Source organism: Lepidochelys kempii, chromosome 5 (genome assembly GCF_965140265.1).
Source record: "Lepidochelys kempii isolate rLepKem1 chromosome 5, rLepKem1.hap2, whole genome shotgun sequence".
NCBI classification, from domain to species: Eukaryota; Metazoa; Chordata; order Testudines; family Cheloniidae; genus Lepidochelys; species Lepidochelys kempii.
This window is the reverse complement of record NC_133260.1, coordinates 46,211,312-46,228,361: the sequence shown is the minus strand read 5'-3', so window position 1 is coordinate 46,228,361 and position 17,050 is coordinate 46,211,312. Positions and strand designations below refer to the sequence as shown.

General features: G+C 37.6%; 1 protein-coding gene across 7 annotated transcripts in view; it reads right to left on the bottom strand.

The window, feature by feature from the left end:
* The window catches only part of AP3B1 (adaptor related protein complex 3 subunit beta 1), a 346,462-nt gene that overhangs the window by 149,232 nt on the left and 180,180 nt on the right, over window positions 1-17,050 (bottom strand). For all 7 annotated transcript variants that reach the window (XM_073344162.1, XM_073344164.1, XM_073344167.1 and 4 more), the window contains 6 exons: window positions 14,802-14,960; window positions 10,947-11,044; window positions 9,420-9,474; window positions 9,266-9,337; window positions 6,449-6,511; window positions 5,401-5,533 (listed from right to left, as the gene is read on the bottom strand). In XM_073344162.1, the coding sequence (XP_073200263.1) occupies window positions 5,401-5,533; window positions 6,449-6,511; window positions 9,266-9,337; window positions 9,420-9,474; window positions 10,947-11,044; window positions 14,802-14,960 (580 nt within the window). The remainder of the gene's footprint in view (window positions 1-5,400; window positions 5,534-6,448; window positions 6,512-9,265; window positions 9,338-9,419; window positions 9,475-10,946; window positions 11,045-14,801; window positions 14,961-17,050) is intronic.

The following is a 17,050-nucleotide window of genomic DNA, read 5'->3' as shown; positions in this document are numbered from 1 at the left end:
TTCACACCTTCATTTAATACAGGTTAATCTTCCTGAGAATCCCTATGTAGAAAAAACCCTAAATTTCAAAATACATCTGCTCCACGGACGCCAAGGATTTACGCAATCTTACCGTCCAGGTTATTTTGGAGAGCATTTTGTCCCCGTCACTATTGCCAAAAATTACAATGAAAGAAAAAGTTTTTAAAAAAAAGCATCAAACTTGTCAAGTGTGAATTTTTCACCAAACCTGTAAGTAGTTTGGAGGGGAAAGAAACAGAATTCCCCCAAATAATCCTTGTAATAACATATTTTCCTTGAATGCCACTTAGTAATGAGGGTAACTGAACAGCAAATTAAAACAAGGACTATCTAAAACAGTTTGTGTCCGCATAATACAAAGTTTGGGAAGTAACCACTTCCACAAAAGGTGCTATCTAGGAGTCCCAATATCCCCACCCTGCCATCTTCTGTATCAATTAAGGATAATAGGCACAGGCCCTTCGGCTCAGTGTTTGTAAGTTTTTCAAGCACTGATAACATCTGATCTTTTTCCTTCCTATGAAAAGTAATAAGATAAGGTCAAAATGCAATCACAACTTTAAGGGCAGTGATATACACAGAACAGTAGAAACTGCAGACCAACAAAATGAAAGTTAATTAATTATGCAGTATGCTTTGTTAAAAAAAGATTATACTACGTCAAACTAAAAAAATCATGCGTAAAAGTCAAGTGTTTACACAAGAAAACTAATTTAAACCAAGACCTAACTACTAAGATGGGTTCTAAGATATGCCTAAAAGTCACAGGCATTGTGGAAATGTACATGATAAAGTGCAATGTAAATTATGTACAAAGAAATGTATAGGAACCACTTTGCAGAAGCATTTAGGAGCAAATAAATGTATGTGATAGAAGAAGCAAGTCTGAAGTACTGAATTGGAACGATAAAGCAGATGAACTGACATGATTCCTGTTAAAAGAATATAGCTACCAATAAAAATGTTAAAAGTACAAATGAGATCAAAATAAATTAATATCATAATACAATTGGAAGTAATCTAGAATAATAAGCAGGTGCACTGTGAAGTTTATTTTCTGAATAGGGAGGGTTCAAAAACCAGCAAGACATACTGGTAAATATATTAATACATTGGCGAAAAAACAACAGTTCGGTCAGGGGTGGGCAAACGTTTTGGCCCGAGGGCCACTTCTGGGTGGGGAAATTGTATGCAGGGCCGGGGCAGGGGCTGGGGTGTGGGAGGGGGTGCAGTGTGCAGGAAGGGGCTCAGGGCAGAGGAGGAGTGAGGGGTGTATGAGGGGGCTCAGGGATGCAGGAGGGGTGCAGACTGCAGGAGGGGGCTCAGGGAAGGGGGTTGGGGTGCAGGATGGGTGCAGCGGGGGTTGGGGTGCAGGAGGGGTTCAGGAAGCGACAGGGGGCTCAGGACAGAGGGTTGGGGTGCAGAGTGCAGCAGCGGTTTGGGCTCCGGCCCAGCGCCGCTTACCTAAAGTGGCTCTGGGGTGGCAGTGGCGTGAACTGGCATGCTCCCTACCTGCCTGTGTGCTGCTCCAGGAAGCATCCAGCACCACGTCCCTGTGCGGCCTCCTGGGGGAGGGGGACCACAGGGCTCTGAGCACTGCCCTTGCCACGCCTCCAGGTACCTCCCCCGTTCCCGGCCAATGGGAGCTGTGGGGGGCGGTGCCTGGAGGTAAGGGGCAGCAGGGATGTGGTGCTGGCCGCTTCTGAGAGTGGTGCAAGGCCTGTGGCACCACAGGGGGCAATCCTACGAGCCAGATCCAGCTTTGCCCACCCCTGAGTTAGGTGGTTTAACATCTCAGAAGTGAAAATCAAGCAGTAACATTAGGATGAAAAGATATAATCTTATAAAATTAATACAATGTGTGATGAGCATTAATCAAAACAAGGAAAGCTATATACAGTTACATATTCATCTGCCAGTCTACGAACAAAAATTAGTTGAAGTTCAAATACAGATTGAGCAACATAGAATGTAATGAAAGAATCAGAGGTAACACAAAACATCTGGACTGTAGACACAGTATAGCAATACTCCATAGGGATACTGGAGCTAGAACTAAAGTAAAAGAGATTATAAGAAATGTAACGATAAATGAGGTAGAAATTCCAAAAACATCAACAGGTGCTTCTGAATGAAACAGTTTACCTACGAGGTTTGGGAACTGGGAGACAGTAAATATGAAAAGGTATTCTGGTGAGGACTGTCTGAACAAACAGAAATTGTGAGATGTGTCAGCAGCTTCTCAATTCTCTACACAAAGTCACTGACCACTAATCATAACATTCTCAAATCACTACTGCAAGCTTTGGCAAAAGATTTCTACGCAATAGTGGAACGAGTATTTAACTCGAGAAACACAATCACTAAAAAAAACCTTTGACACATCACAACTCATCAAAACCATACTGTGTTCAGTCACACAAAATTCCATTGTAGTAATCCATAGTGGTATAGCTGAAAACAAAAAAAAGTCACACAGCGAACCACATTTTGAATGGTACGAATTACAATAATTTTCCCAAGTGAGAATTTAACCACTCCAACACCATTCAGAAATCCACAACTAGGAAAAACATACAGAATATTAAAATGGCATTGGAAAAAACAAGAGCTTCAAAAGAGGCTCCAACTTTCAGTGCAGCATTTTGTATGATAAACACATTTTTTAGGTTAATTAGTTATACATGTTAACTGAGGGCTGAAGCAACTAAATATGAAACTGAAGAGGCTATTTCATGCGTATTATAGAATTTATGTAAAAGGTGTTTTAAAAGAGGCTAAGATGTATTTATTGCAAGTACACTCATTTGGAGAGTACAGCCTCTTTGAACCACAGGAAGGCAGTATGAAGCACCTATGTGAGACAATGAAAGGGTAGTCAAATAGCTGGAATTAAACATCAAACTTCTTCATTGTAACAAATTTGTTGGCTGTGTGGATACTTGGCAACCCTTTCCAGACTCCAAGCTTTGACCTTGTTGATACTTTTCCACCCACTACCACATTACCTTGACCCTTAAACCAAGTAAATATATATTTTGTTTAATACAATATGCACAGTTAAAGTTCTCTTTTACTTTATTACTGATAAGATATCACCAGCTCTAGTGTTATTCCCCTTATGAAGTACAGGACATACTTGTTCAAACTGATATTTACCTCCCAGAAAAAAAAGTAAATGTTAAAACTCTATGCACTGTAATTGCATTTTCATAGTCTACTATAACTTCTTTTAAAAAAATTAAAGAATTTGTGTAAGTTTGGCACAACCTGAAACAGAACAAGTAACTAGGTCACCTCAGAAAGTAAACTTACTGAAATTCTAGTTTGTACACTCAGGACAGAACAAAGAAGTGGCTTCGTATCCTGTCTGTCTCCAACAGGTTTGGAATTAGTTTCTCCATCTTAATGAGAACAGCACCAGAGAACCGCACCTTAGCAAAGCAATTGCTTCAAGAAATCTAGCAATCACATGGGAGTTTTCACAGAGAAGTCAGGAGAGCAGGCACAACTTCTGATGTGCTGAGGAAATCACAAGGAAATGAGAAAGACTAATTCTAAGCCTTTCCATATCTTCCATAAACAAGGGTGGGAAAGGAGAGAGGGGGGAAATCTGTATTGGATTTTGATTTTGTTTGTATATATAAAAGTGCTATTATGTAAGCTTCTGTTCACAGAAATTTGTAAATCGGGTCCTGAAAATTGCTCAAGATTGAAACTTAGCAGAAAGAGTGCAGAGCAAGCTGGGTCACTACCAAAACTTTAGCCCACTCACGCACCATTCCTGGGTGCCCTGACTCCAAATTCTTGCACAGGCGTGCTACAGGCAAGTAGGGGTTTCTTGTGCCCTCTTGTATGACCAACTACATGTCATTCAACTGATTTGAAAGAAGTCAAAAGGACAGTGTTGTTACGGCAGAGATATGGAGCAAAGGACCAGTGGCGATGCTTAATAAAAAGTGCTGACAACCTTCCAACACCTGTTTGTTTGGGGGCAGTTCCTGATTTAGAAGTGATTGCAAGATGGACATCACAAACTTCTAAAAGCTGAAAACATCATGAGAGGACGATTATTACTTTCAATTAAGTCCGTAAGCGATGAGAAGACAACCTCTATAGTTACTGTATCTCCTGGTAGCTCAAAGCTGGGTGAACAAAGCTGTTCAGAAATATTAGGTGAACAAAGCTGTTCAGAAATGACTAAGAAATCCTTAGCAAAATGACTAGCAGCCTAGGCTATTAGATGGATGAAAATATTCCCTATTAACATGAAGTAAAGGAAGGAGCATGCTGGAAGAAACGTTTTCATTTAGCCAGAAAGGTAAAGGGCATGAGAAAAGAAGGAAAACCCATACTCTGTTATTCTGGACCGCCAGCCACAAAAACAAAAAAAACATGGATATATAAATGGCCTGATTTTTTTCGAAATGCTGAGCTCCCACAAACCCCACTGAAATCAATGGAAGCAATAGGAGCTCAGCACCATTGAAAGAAAAATAATAAGGCCTCCTATTTAGGTGCATAAACATGAATTCAGAAACCTAACTTTGAACATTTTAACTAATATTATTTATCCGTCTTCTGTATCATTAGTCCCAGTTAGTAAGTTTGTCTTTAAAGCTCACACCTCTGAAGACTTGAGTATTTCCAAGGAGATTTTGCCAAACACACTGTATCTTATATTAACAGACAGTAAGTGTAATTTCCTTATTTGTTTCCTTCTGTGTGATTATTATATAACTACACTAACTACCAGTGCCTTTTTCAAAGACAGATGTGTAGTGTTTTGCTACAGTATTCTATTTGGCCTATAGTCACTCCTTGTGCTCCTAAGCGATTTGTAACTGTTCTATTTTGTGTACAAAATTAATAGGAAGCTAAATTACAAAACCAAACCAAGTCTGGAGCTGCCTATTCTAAAACTGTTTAATATGCTCTTTGATTTCACCATTTATGTGTACAAAATGCCATTCCCCTGCTTTTAGCACCCTCTGCAGGCTAACTGTTTTAATGCAATGAAACATACTATTATTAGACAAAATATTAAACTACTATTCGCTGTGAAACACATTGCATATCATTAATTACATTTTGAACAATTACAGGTGTCAGTGTAACTGCACAGTGGGAGTAATGCACAGCTTTCTTTAAAGCGGAGTGGGGAGTCAAACTATGAAAACAATTTTAAACCACAGGATAAACCAAGCAATATTACTATTTGTCTAGCTGAGTTTGTTATTCCATAGCCATGCCGATTGACTTCAAACAGACATCATGATTCAATATACTTTTAAAATCTGTTGCTACCTGTGGACACTGCCAAGAAGATGATTCAAGATATCAAGTAACTCAAAACCACAAACAGAACATTTAGCTTACCATCTCTGTTGGACAACAAACACACTAAGCCATTAAGGCATGTGTCAGTCACTTCTGAGATGTTGGTTGCACATCTGCCTATAGCCTGAATTGTAGCTGCAGCAAATTGTTTATCTTGGCTTTTCACGTAGGTCTGGAGAAAACAGGATTTCCATTAGTCAACACACTGGTCTTATTAACTGGAAACTTAACTTATCTATATTAAATAAATGTACTTTAGAGTATATTTAATTTACAAAGCTACATTGCACATTAGAAATTATGCTGCTATCCTGTATATGTTTTAAGAACGTATTGTCTTGCCAGCTTCTGTCATCTGTGATGACAGAGGTTTCTGACGCGTGGGGGGGAGGGGGGGCAGAGAAAAGGTAATCACCCAAAAACAGAAATTAGTTTGAGTGCAAGGCTGAAGGAGGTTGATGAGCTCTCTCTTCCAGAAGGTTTCAGTCCATTTAACTAGCTCCATCTGTAAATCTATGAATAACCAACCTGTCTGAAAAAAGAACCAGTTTCTTTTGGGGAAGCCTAGCCTGAGAACTGGAGGAATGAAAATGAGAGGAGGAGAAAAAGGACACACACTGTTGACACTGCACATCTGGCAAAGATGTATAAAGTAATAGGAAATATATAGTAGATAACACTTTATTCCAATTATTTAAAGAAGAGAAATTAGCAGCCAGTGACAGTGACCACATGTTGCTAAATCTAAAATATTATCTTCTTAACCCAGCTTAACAATGGAATTCGCTTGGCAGGATTTGTTTTAATAAACACTTGAGTTTCATTCCTTACATTTTTGCCTCTCTACAACCGATAGTAGTATGCAGCAGTGTTCAAAGCAAAACAGTTAAAAGAATTCATTCCTACATCCCAGAAAAGTTCTACAGTTGTATCACACACACAGTCTGTTTCATTCAAAAGAGCATCTTATACAGCAGCAGGACTATCGTTTAAAAATTTCCAAGTTCATCTACAGAAACTTTATAATACATGTAATATGTTAACAGAATGCAATTTACGCAAGAATACTCTTGAATTGCGTACAAACCTGAAATTCTCGAAGTAGTGTTGATATGTTGGCCTCATTTGCTAAATTTGTCAAGATTTCAAGCTGAAGGAGAGAAGAGATGTTTTCTACTTATTTTAATCAACTTATAATAAAATATACTTTTTAGAAATTATATGCATATTGTATTTTATCTACAAGAAAAAGTACCACTTAAAACTTAACAGAGCCCTTAATAGTTTAGGCAGAAATCTGCAGTACCCTGAAATTTTAACGTCCTCCAGAACCTAAAGAATGTGCTTTCAAAGCAACACAGTAGGGCTCAGCCCTGCATTTCCCACTAGCTGTAGCAAAATAACTAGCCACTGTATAACAAGTGGAGCATGGTGACGTGTTTTCCAACATGATGTAGACAAAACAAAGAAAAAAAGAAGCATGGGACATGACTAGGTTGAGGAGTGGGAGTGGAAAGAGAAGGTGCCAGACAGCAATGAATGAAATTTCCATAACTCATTCTCAAAGCAGCTGTGATCAAGAGTCCTTATTTGATGGAAATAGGTGCTTCCATAGCATTCATCAAATTCTTTTTTGACAAATTACAGCTCATCCTCAAAAGTCTCTCCCTAATTTTTGGTGAGGAAAAAAATAAAATCACTCCTGATATGCTACACCTGTGTACCACATCAAAAGTTTCGAGGCTGCATCAACACTGAAGCAGGAAGTTCCCTATATTGGAGACCGCCAATGCAATCTGAATGCAGAACATAGCCAGAAAGGACCTTTAGCAAGAGAAAAAGCTGGTAATATGAACTCAGTAACTGAACGAGACATGTATTTGGATTTAGAAGAGTTTTGACTAATTGTCTGGTTCTAAATGGAACAACAAACTGCAGGCGTCCCCACATTAAAGTGGGAAGTTTGACAGGTCTGCATACTTGAGCACTTGAGTTTTAGGAGTAATTTTTTAACACTGAAGTTTTTTTAAATGATGTGTACAACAATTTAGCACTTATTAACTGTTTTGAAACACTACATATTGCATTTAATAGTAATGGTTAGCATTTTTTCCATCTTCATAGCACTTAACAATTTAACCACCACCTTGTAAATAATGACAACACAGAGAGCAGAATGTCAGATATCCACCACAAATGTGGTGAAATAAAGGAGAGATGTTTTATTTTTAGTTTTAATGTAAGCTGTTAATTAAAAAATGTGACTGAAATATCAGGAATAATACAGGACTAGTATTTACGATCAGTCTCAATAAAAAAGTGCACTTTTCAGAAAGTGTACAGTAACATTTACTCCCAAAATATTTTATATATATAATTAAAAATGATGGGTTTTTTTTTCTCTCTCTCTCTCTCACCATATTCCCCCCTGCTGCACTCCATTCTCTTGTTTTTATGTACAAGTTTCTTGAAACACCATAGGTCTTACCAAAGATATAAGATCATAAGGGTTAGCCCTCTTCACCTTATAAAACACTCAGTTATTCCCAGCTTGGCAGCCACCTCCTACTTCTCCTTGCCTTCTTCCTTTGTCTTCTGAGAGTGATTTGATTCTGTGTGTAGGTGTCCCCGATTCCTCCCATTTCCCAGCATGCTCAGCAGTTTGTTTTAAAGTGAGGCCGCAAAGCCTTTCCCCCATTCCATTTTAACACTGGAATGGGTCAGAGAAGCTTTACGTTCTCAATTCACCAGTTTAAACAAAGGCTAGCTTCCTCCATAAGCCCTAAATTTACAGTTTCAAGTAAAAAGAAAGATTATATTAGGACTTGTTCTCTAATCTGTCCCCCTAAGATCAGGAAGTCTCCAACCACCTAAGACAGAACTAAGTTAAGAAAACTCATCTACCATTCTCTCAAATCTCTGGGCCTTAGTAAAACATCTGCTGATGAAAAGATGACAAAAACTTGTTAAGAAAAGGAGCCAGAAATATTTAGTATTCCAGTCAAAATTATTTTATTTACTTATTTATTTTAAAGTTGGAAAAACTAAAACAGAAAGGTTAAGTGACTGTCCCTTAAGTTCGAGGGATAGAGTTCAGATCTACAAATGGAACTCAAGAGTTCCAGGTCACAGCAGGCATCTCTCTACAGGTACATTGTGTGTACAAGGAAAGACAAAAATTTATATCACTATATACTCCATATGTCCTAAATTTTGTGGTCAACTCTGCACAGAAAAGTGAAGTTCTGGACAATACTAAACCTGACCTCTATTCCCAACTCTCTCTCTCTCACATACACAGTGTGACTGTATCCTGGGCCAGCTCTACCTTTTTTGCAGCCCGAAGCAGTGAAGCAAAAAAAAAAAGTGGCCACCAAAGAAGAAAAAATAAAAATAAACCAAAGTGCCGCCAAGGAAGGAGTGCTGCTCCAAGAACGGCCGAAGTGCCGCCCCTTCTGATTTGCCACCCCAGGCACCAGCTTCCTTCGCTGGTGTCTAGAGCTGGCCCTGACTATATCTCAAATTTCCTGAATTATAAAATGGGAATAATAATACTTTCCCACCATCATAAAGCATTGAGATCTTGAAGTGAAAAGCAAAGCATATCTACTAGTAATATCAGAGTAACTCTGAGTGGACACCTCTTCAGATAGAAAGAGAGCCATTGCTGCCTTACACAACATTTCGATTCAGCATATTCTGTTAGCCTGATGTACCTGGAAATCATCCATTTGCCTGCCCCAAATGCCATCTGTAGAAATCAGACTGAAAAAGCAGAGTAATTCAGAGAGACATGAGTTTCACAGCAGTCAAAGAGTATGTTTCTTTCCTGTTAGAAATACTAACCAATCATACAGTGCATACATGAAATATATATATATATATTATGTATTATAAAACACACCTTTGATGTTTTGATCATTGTTGGATCAGTTGACCTAACATAGAAACTCTTCAGGTAAGGTTCAAACATGCCCTGAAAAATAAAAGCCATTGAAGAAGTAGTTATGCCTATGCTTAATTTAAAGTATAATCTAGAAAATGGTAAGAAGGTATACCTTTCTTTGAATTGACATAGTTGCAATATTCTGCAGAACAATATACTGCACTTCCCTAGAAATTAAAGAGAGAGTACTGTTGAATATATTTATCAAAATTACGTATTCGAAGATCAGTATATTAAAAGCAAAAAAAATTAAGACCAAAAGGATGCACTTACATGTATTGCTGAAAGGTTTTTAGCTGAATTTTCAATAAATATCTGTGAATATGCTTTCTATGCATATAAGCTACCATGCATATTTGACTTATAAAATATACTCAAGTATGCCAAAGAAACAAGAAAAGGTTGAGGCATGATAGCTATCACATGTCACTCATCAGTTTTACAGCGAGATGCAGCACAAATTTAGAACTGTCACTTTTAAAAGGTAGACAATGTGGGTGAAGTAATATCTCTTTTTGGACTACTTCCGTTGGTGAGAGACACAAGCTGTCGAGCTTATGCAGAGCTCTTCTTCAGGTCAACCACCTTTCCGATAAAATCCTGGGACGAACACAGCTACAACAACACTGCATACTTTTAAAAGGAAAATATTACTTTTCAATGTAATGATGCAGCCTTTGTTTGACATATTATGTCTTTCCTCAAACTAAAAAAAAAAATTAAGGATTTATTTAGGAGTTTTGAAGGTAGCATTGCAATACATACAACAAACCAGAACCTCGAGAAGGTCCCATATTTCTAGATACTGAGGCTAAAAAAAAAATGTTTACTCTTTGTCTGCACTATAGTAACTGCTGTGGTAGACAACAATTTAGCCTCACCTAATATTTGTGCTGCATATGTGGGATGGACAATACTTGGCAACTAACAGGTGTTTTAAAAGGAGTTTTCCAAGGACAATTAAAAAAAAAAGTGGTTTGGCGTGTATGCTGCTAGTCCCAGGTATCTGTCAGAGGGCAGTGTGCATATTCTGGTAAACTGTAGACCACTACAAAGATATAAATATTTATCTAGCACTAATATACAACATTAAAAAGACGTGCAGAATATTTTGACTATGAATATCTTCGTTTAGAGACTCAAAAGGTGGTCTAGGTTCAATCCAAACACTTCCATATCTTGGTTTCTCTACCTCTTAGTGGAGGCTGCTACCATAGCCTACCTCAGAGTGGGGTGTCAAGTGTCTTATTTAATGTTTATGAAGACACTAAAGAATTACAAAGTATTATAATTTCCAACAGTTCAATGTAAGCCCAAACTAACTTTTTTCACTGTTCCCATGTGTATACCCAGCAGTCAGCCATGTTCATTTCCCGGAGTACAACTGTCTAGGAGCGATGAGGTGCTCATGGCTAGGGGGTACATGCTATAAATGGAGAGTCCTGCAAAAATGTTCTGTTTAGTGGTATAAATCGGTGTTTACTCTAAGCCCAGAACTGGTTTGGCAGGCTTTTCCAAGCATCAGCTTAGACCTAACATTATAAGCCTCAATTTATGATGTACAATTACATATAATTTAAAACAAAGGCAAACTGTTTAGCAAGTTCTGTTTGAAGTTCAACAAAAGAGCTTGACCCACCTATTGCTACGAAGTAAACGCACTAAGGATTTAGAAACAATGCCAGCCTCTGACTTTGGTGCCAAGTGCCAGTAAAGTTGGGCAACTGCCATCACCACCTGAAAATACAATGTTAACACGCAGAACAATCTGCTACCTTAAAATAACTACACAATATATACCATGCTCTACTTTCAAGCTTCAAAATTACACACTCATTGCTTGTACAAAGATTTAAGTTTCTATTTCTGCATATATAATCTTTGATACCAAGGGGCTGATTCAAAAGCCAGGAGATATTTTCATTTCTGAATTCTAAGCTAATGAATAATTTACATTCCTATCAGTAATAAATAAATAACCAAATGTAGCTAAAGTTCTAATCAAACTGATATGTGTAAGAAACCAGAACTTACAGCCTTATTAGTATAAATTAATGAGAAAATTCCCTTTCTTTAAATCTATATAAAGCTTTTTATTTTTTATTAAAATCTAGCTCCAGTAATAGCTGTTCATTAATTAGTTTTAAACAGTAATACCAGTACCAAAAACCTTTTCCTATTACCATATTTATCAATCTATACAATGCTATTTACATTTAATGATGACCTACAAGGACCTAAAACAACAAAAGGAAACCTGTAGGGTTATGTGCTCGTGATCCAAGTTACAAAATGTAAGAGACTGTAAAAAACACACAATTGCTTTTTAAAACTTAATAGGTCGTCATCCTCCTGGAAACAAAGATAATGTTGTGCCAATATTTTTAAAAGGGTACATGGGATGACTCTAGTTAACTACGGGCCAGGCAGCCTAATATTCTGAACAAAACCATGAAAGGGCTCATAAGGGATGCAGTCTGGCAAAAATTAAAAGAATGACATCCTCAAATTGAACATGAGCCAAAAATGTGAAGCTGTTGCAAAAAAAGGCTATTATTCTGGGGTGTAGTAACAGGGGTGTCATATATAAGACACAGGAGGTAATTGTTCCACTCTGCTTAGCACTGATCAGGCCTCAGCTGGAGTACTGTGTCCAGTGTTGGGCACCATACTTTAAGAAAGATATGGACAAACTAGAGAAAGTCCAGAGGAGAGCAACAAAAAGTGACAGAAAGTTTAGAAAACCTGACCTGAGGAAAGGTCAAAAAACTGGGCATGTTTAGTCTTGAGAGAAGATGACTGATGGAGGACCTCATAAGAGTTTTAAATATATTTAGGTCTGTTGTAAAGAAGATGCTGATCAATTGTTCTCCATGTCCACTGAAGATAGGACAAGAAATAATCTGCCACAAACGACATTTAGGTTACATATTAAGAAAAAAAAAATTATACAGATAGTTAAGCACTGGAATAGATTCCCAAGGGAGGTTGTGGAATCCTTGTCACTGGAGGTTTTTAAGAACAGAGTAGATAAAAACACCTGTATGGGTGGTTTAGGTATTCATTGCCTGTTTCAGAGAGAGGGGTTGGACTAAATGACTTTTCGAGGTCCCTTCCAGCCCTACATTTTTATGATTCTATAAACACTAATCAAACAAACTTGATATTTCTGATGCAATTACAAATTCAGTTGATAAAGGTAATTACATTAATATAATATATTTAGACTTTAGTAAGGTATTTGATTAACTTAGTGCCACAGTATATTTTTATTAAATAATAAACACTATACAAATGAATGTAGCACACATTAAATGGACTAAAAACTGGCTTATGGATGGATCTCAAAAAGTAAATGAGAAATCATATAATGTATTTCTAGTGGAGTCCCCAGGGATCTGTTCTTGGCCCAAAGTATTGAATATCTTTTTCAATGATACAGAAGAAAATGATATCATGGAGGGTAAAGTTTGCAAAATTGGTGGAGTGGCAAATAATGAGAAAGACATTAAGTATTCAGAGTGGTGTGGATCGTTTGGTAACCTGGGTTCATTTGAATATGAGTTTTTACACTGCCAAATGCAACCAAGAATATAGGTCACATTAGACAAGCAGACAGTCATTTGGAAAGCAGCAACTTTGAAAAAGACTTGGGGATCATGGTGGATAACCAACTGAATATGAGCTCGCAGAAACTCAGAGACCTAATACAATCTTTGGACATATAAGCAGGGGAATATGTAGTAGAAGTAGGAAGGTGGTATTATCAAGCTATTTGGCATTAGTGAGACCATTACCAGAATACTGTTATCAGTTCTAATATCCACACTTGAAAGAGATGTTGGCAAACTGGAAAGGATTCAGAAAAGAGCAACAAACGATTTGAGGCCCAGAACATATGCTTTACAGTGAGACCGAAGAAGCTCAATTTATTTAGTTTATCTAAGAAAAGGTTAAGAGATGACTTGATCATGGTCTACTCTATAAGTACCTGAGCAAGAAAGAGTTCTCTGCTATCCGAAATCTTACCTAGATAAATGTCCAATTGCTGAAGGTGAAGTTGGACAAATTTAGACGAGAGCTAAGCAAATGTAATTAGCTATTTGAACAATTTACCTAGTGATGTGGTAGACTCTCAATTAGCTGAAGCCAGTAAATCAAGACTCGATATCTTTCTAAAAGAAGATCAGTTCTAATACAAGTAGAAATTATGGTCTGGCAGGAATTAATGGGTGAAATTCCATGGCTTATGTTATGTAGGAGATCAGACAAGATAATCATAATGGTTTCTTTTGACCTTAAAGATCTGTGCATCTATGAAAAGTCAGATACTTTAATCTAGCTCCTAGAGACACTCAGCATGTACTATGCAGATGATGTTTTAGCCACCTCGGAATTCTGCTGGGAGACTGAAGGTAGGACTCAGGCTGGGATTTTCAAAGGATGTGGGTGTTTAACTCCTCCAGGCTCCTTTGAAAATCCCCACCTCAGAGAAAAGTGCCATCTAATAAATCACGAGCGCCTACGGTTTTCCTTGAGAGTCTTCATTCACATATTGCCAGCAGATCGAGGGACGTGATCGTTCCCCTCTATTCGACATTGGTGAGGCCTCATCTGGAGTACTGTGTCCAGTTTTGGGCCCCACACTACAAGAAGGATGTGGAAAAATTGGAAAATGTCCAGCGGAGGGCAACAAAAATGATTAGGGGACTGGAAAACATGACTTATGAGGAGAGGCTGAGGGAACTGGGATTGTTTAGTCTGCAGAAAAGAAGAATGAGGAGGGATTTGATAGTTTCTTTCAACTACCAAAGAGGATGGAGCTAGACTGTTCTCAGTGGTAGCGGATGACAGAACAAAGAGTCTCAAGTTGGTCTCAAGTTGGTCTCAAGTTGCAGTGGGGGAGGTTTAAGTTGGATATTAGGAAAAACTTTTTCACTGGGAGGGTGGTGAAACACTGGAATGTGTTACCTAGGGAGGTGGTGGAATCTCCTTCCTTAAAAGTTTTTAAAGCCCTGGCTGGGATGATTTAGTTGGGGATTGGTCCTGCTTTGAGCAGGGGTTTGGACTAGATGACCTCCTGAGGTCCCTTCCAACCCTGATATTCTATGATTCTATGATTAACAGGGTTTGTTTCACCAGAGTTTCTGAAAACTGATAAGCTAAACAACCTGAAGTGCCATGTCAGCAGTCATATACTGTATTGCCTAATTCCCCTCTTACTCTTAATATAAAGAATAAGTAGGGAGCACGTAACATGGCTGTTTAGGACTTTAGTGTTAAATTACTCTCCCACTTTTAAGGACATTCAGTTGAAAACTGGTTACTTTTAGTTAGCTACAACAGAACTATTGTGTAACTACACAATTCTGCATGGTATTTTCTATACATATGGGGGGGGCATACTCTACACCTGAATGCTCTAAATACTTGATTAAAACATTTTATAAGGGTGCACACTTAGCAGTTCAAGACACAAAGGTGTTTGTCATACAGCAGCATTCCGGCTTTGCAGCAAGGGCTTTGTATTTCGTATCAGCAATCTATGGTCTGGATCCATAGCATAGGGTTTCTTCACTTTCTGATCCTTCTTTTTCTGTTCTTCATCAGACTCATAGAAATCCTTCTCATTGTCCTCATCCAAAACACCATCCTAAAAGAAAATATTTACATCAAAGACTTGAATCAATCAGTTTTATAAAAAAGCATCCGTAACAAAACAATTTCAAATGAAAATGAATTATTTTACAAAAAAGGGGTTTTTTTTAATAGCCTGTTCCCCTATTTTGCTCAGTCCACCTAGTTCAGAATGTAAGAACACATAATCTGAACAACATACTCTAAAGTGCAGCATATTTGGAAATAAGTTTTCAATTATTGGGTGAAATTCTATGGCTGATAGTATGTACTGTAGGTGATTAGACTAGAAGATCACAATGGTCAGTTCTGGACTTGAAGTCTATGAATTGCAGTTGGCATTTCTGAGAATGAACTTTAGCTGTTCGAACTTCATGATATTTGAGGATATGAAGCACTGATGCTACAAAAGGAAGGTGAAAGGTGGTCCCAGTAATTTACCTACACACAAATGCAGACAACTACAGTCAGATAGAGGAAGGATGGTTTTATGCCCCAGGCACTACACTGGGATTAGGAAGATATGATTGTGTCCCTGTCTCTGCTACAGATTTTGAGAGATGTAGGTCAGGTTATTTAGGCTCTATGCCTTAACTACCTATCAGGAGAATACTGATCTGACCAGGAAAATTGTAAAAAATTTATTAAAGGTTCTGAGATGCCAAGAGTCCTGGCTACACTTTAAAAGGCTCAGATTCAAGAAAAATATCTGATTTAAAAACATTGTTTAATTATCAACTTGCTCTTTGTATGTTTTTTTTACCTGCACTGAAGAACAGAAAATAGTTTTACAAATCTTTCATTGAGTGCACATTCTGACAACGCCAAAACAGGCCTTTTATTAACAAATAATAATGTCAAGATGGATACCATCAGTATTAGATTTTAAAACATTAGGACCGACCCAAATCTGGGGTGTACATCCATGTATTTCTACTGAAGTCAACGGAACTAGGCCAATTTATAGCAGTTCAGGATCTGGCCCCTTCTTTACAATTAGGTTTCATTTTCCAAACACATTTCACAATCCAGATACAGAAAAAGATACTTCAGTTAAGCAACTTACTTTCTAACTTTTGAAGATTACAAGACTAAGCAAAATGAGTCACATGTTTTTTAAAGGACCATTTCCTGTGTATAACCAATAGAAAGCATAGTCACATTCAGAAAAGGCACCCACACTGTGGAACTCGATCACTAGACCTAGTTTTTATCTGATTCATAGGAAACAGTTATTTTAACCACACTAAGCTGACACTTAGCATACAAAGTAGCCATCCTTCATTTGTTGTAGTAAATTATTTTAATCTTAAGTCTTTTTTTAAAGGCTTTTTTACTATTTTTTTTAAATAGTAAAGCAGATAAAATGCAGGCTTTGGGTGGTGTTTTTAAATAATTATTATAAAATATAAACAGTTTAATTTTAAAAACTGAAGTTTTGCAGTAAATTTAGCTTTAGCTTTCACGTCAATTGTTTTTATTTTTGCAAGAGATTTTTGCTGTTAAGTTTGAATAAATAGGCAAGGCCACCTTTCAGAAGTCACTGTTGTTTATGTGCAGTAACTTTCGCTACTAGCCAAGCCCACCCCAAAAACATTTTGGTGGTACAGTTTCTTTTCAATATGCTCAGTTAGGAAAGTTAAGGAATCGTACACAAGAAAGAAAAAAATACTTTGCCAAAACAATAAAACTAAGTTCTGAGATAGTTAGCCCTGATCTTACATTTACATATAAAATACTAAACTGAATGGGCATATTCTGATACTGTTCTCCACATTCTATACCAGCATGACATTGATGGCTGTATGATAACAAAAGGGAATCAGTTTATATTCTTTGCTTGCTTCAAAGTTTCAAAAAATCCTCCTGAGGTTGGTGGGCATTTGTTTGGGTTTTTTTTGTTTTTTAAGAAATGTACAGAGCTGTCGTCATCAGTCATTGGGGCTTTCTAGGCAGTGGAGGATACTGAGAGACCCCTGGCACATGGCTTTAGAAGACTGTCAATTTCAGGGTTAGGAAGGAATTTCCCTATTATTCTTATCATTTGTACTGCAGTAGTTCCTACAGACCACACCAATAAGGGATGAGAGGCCCACTAGCTCCAGT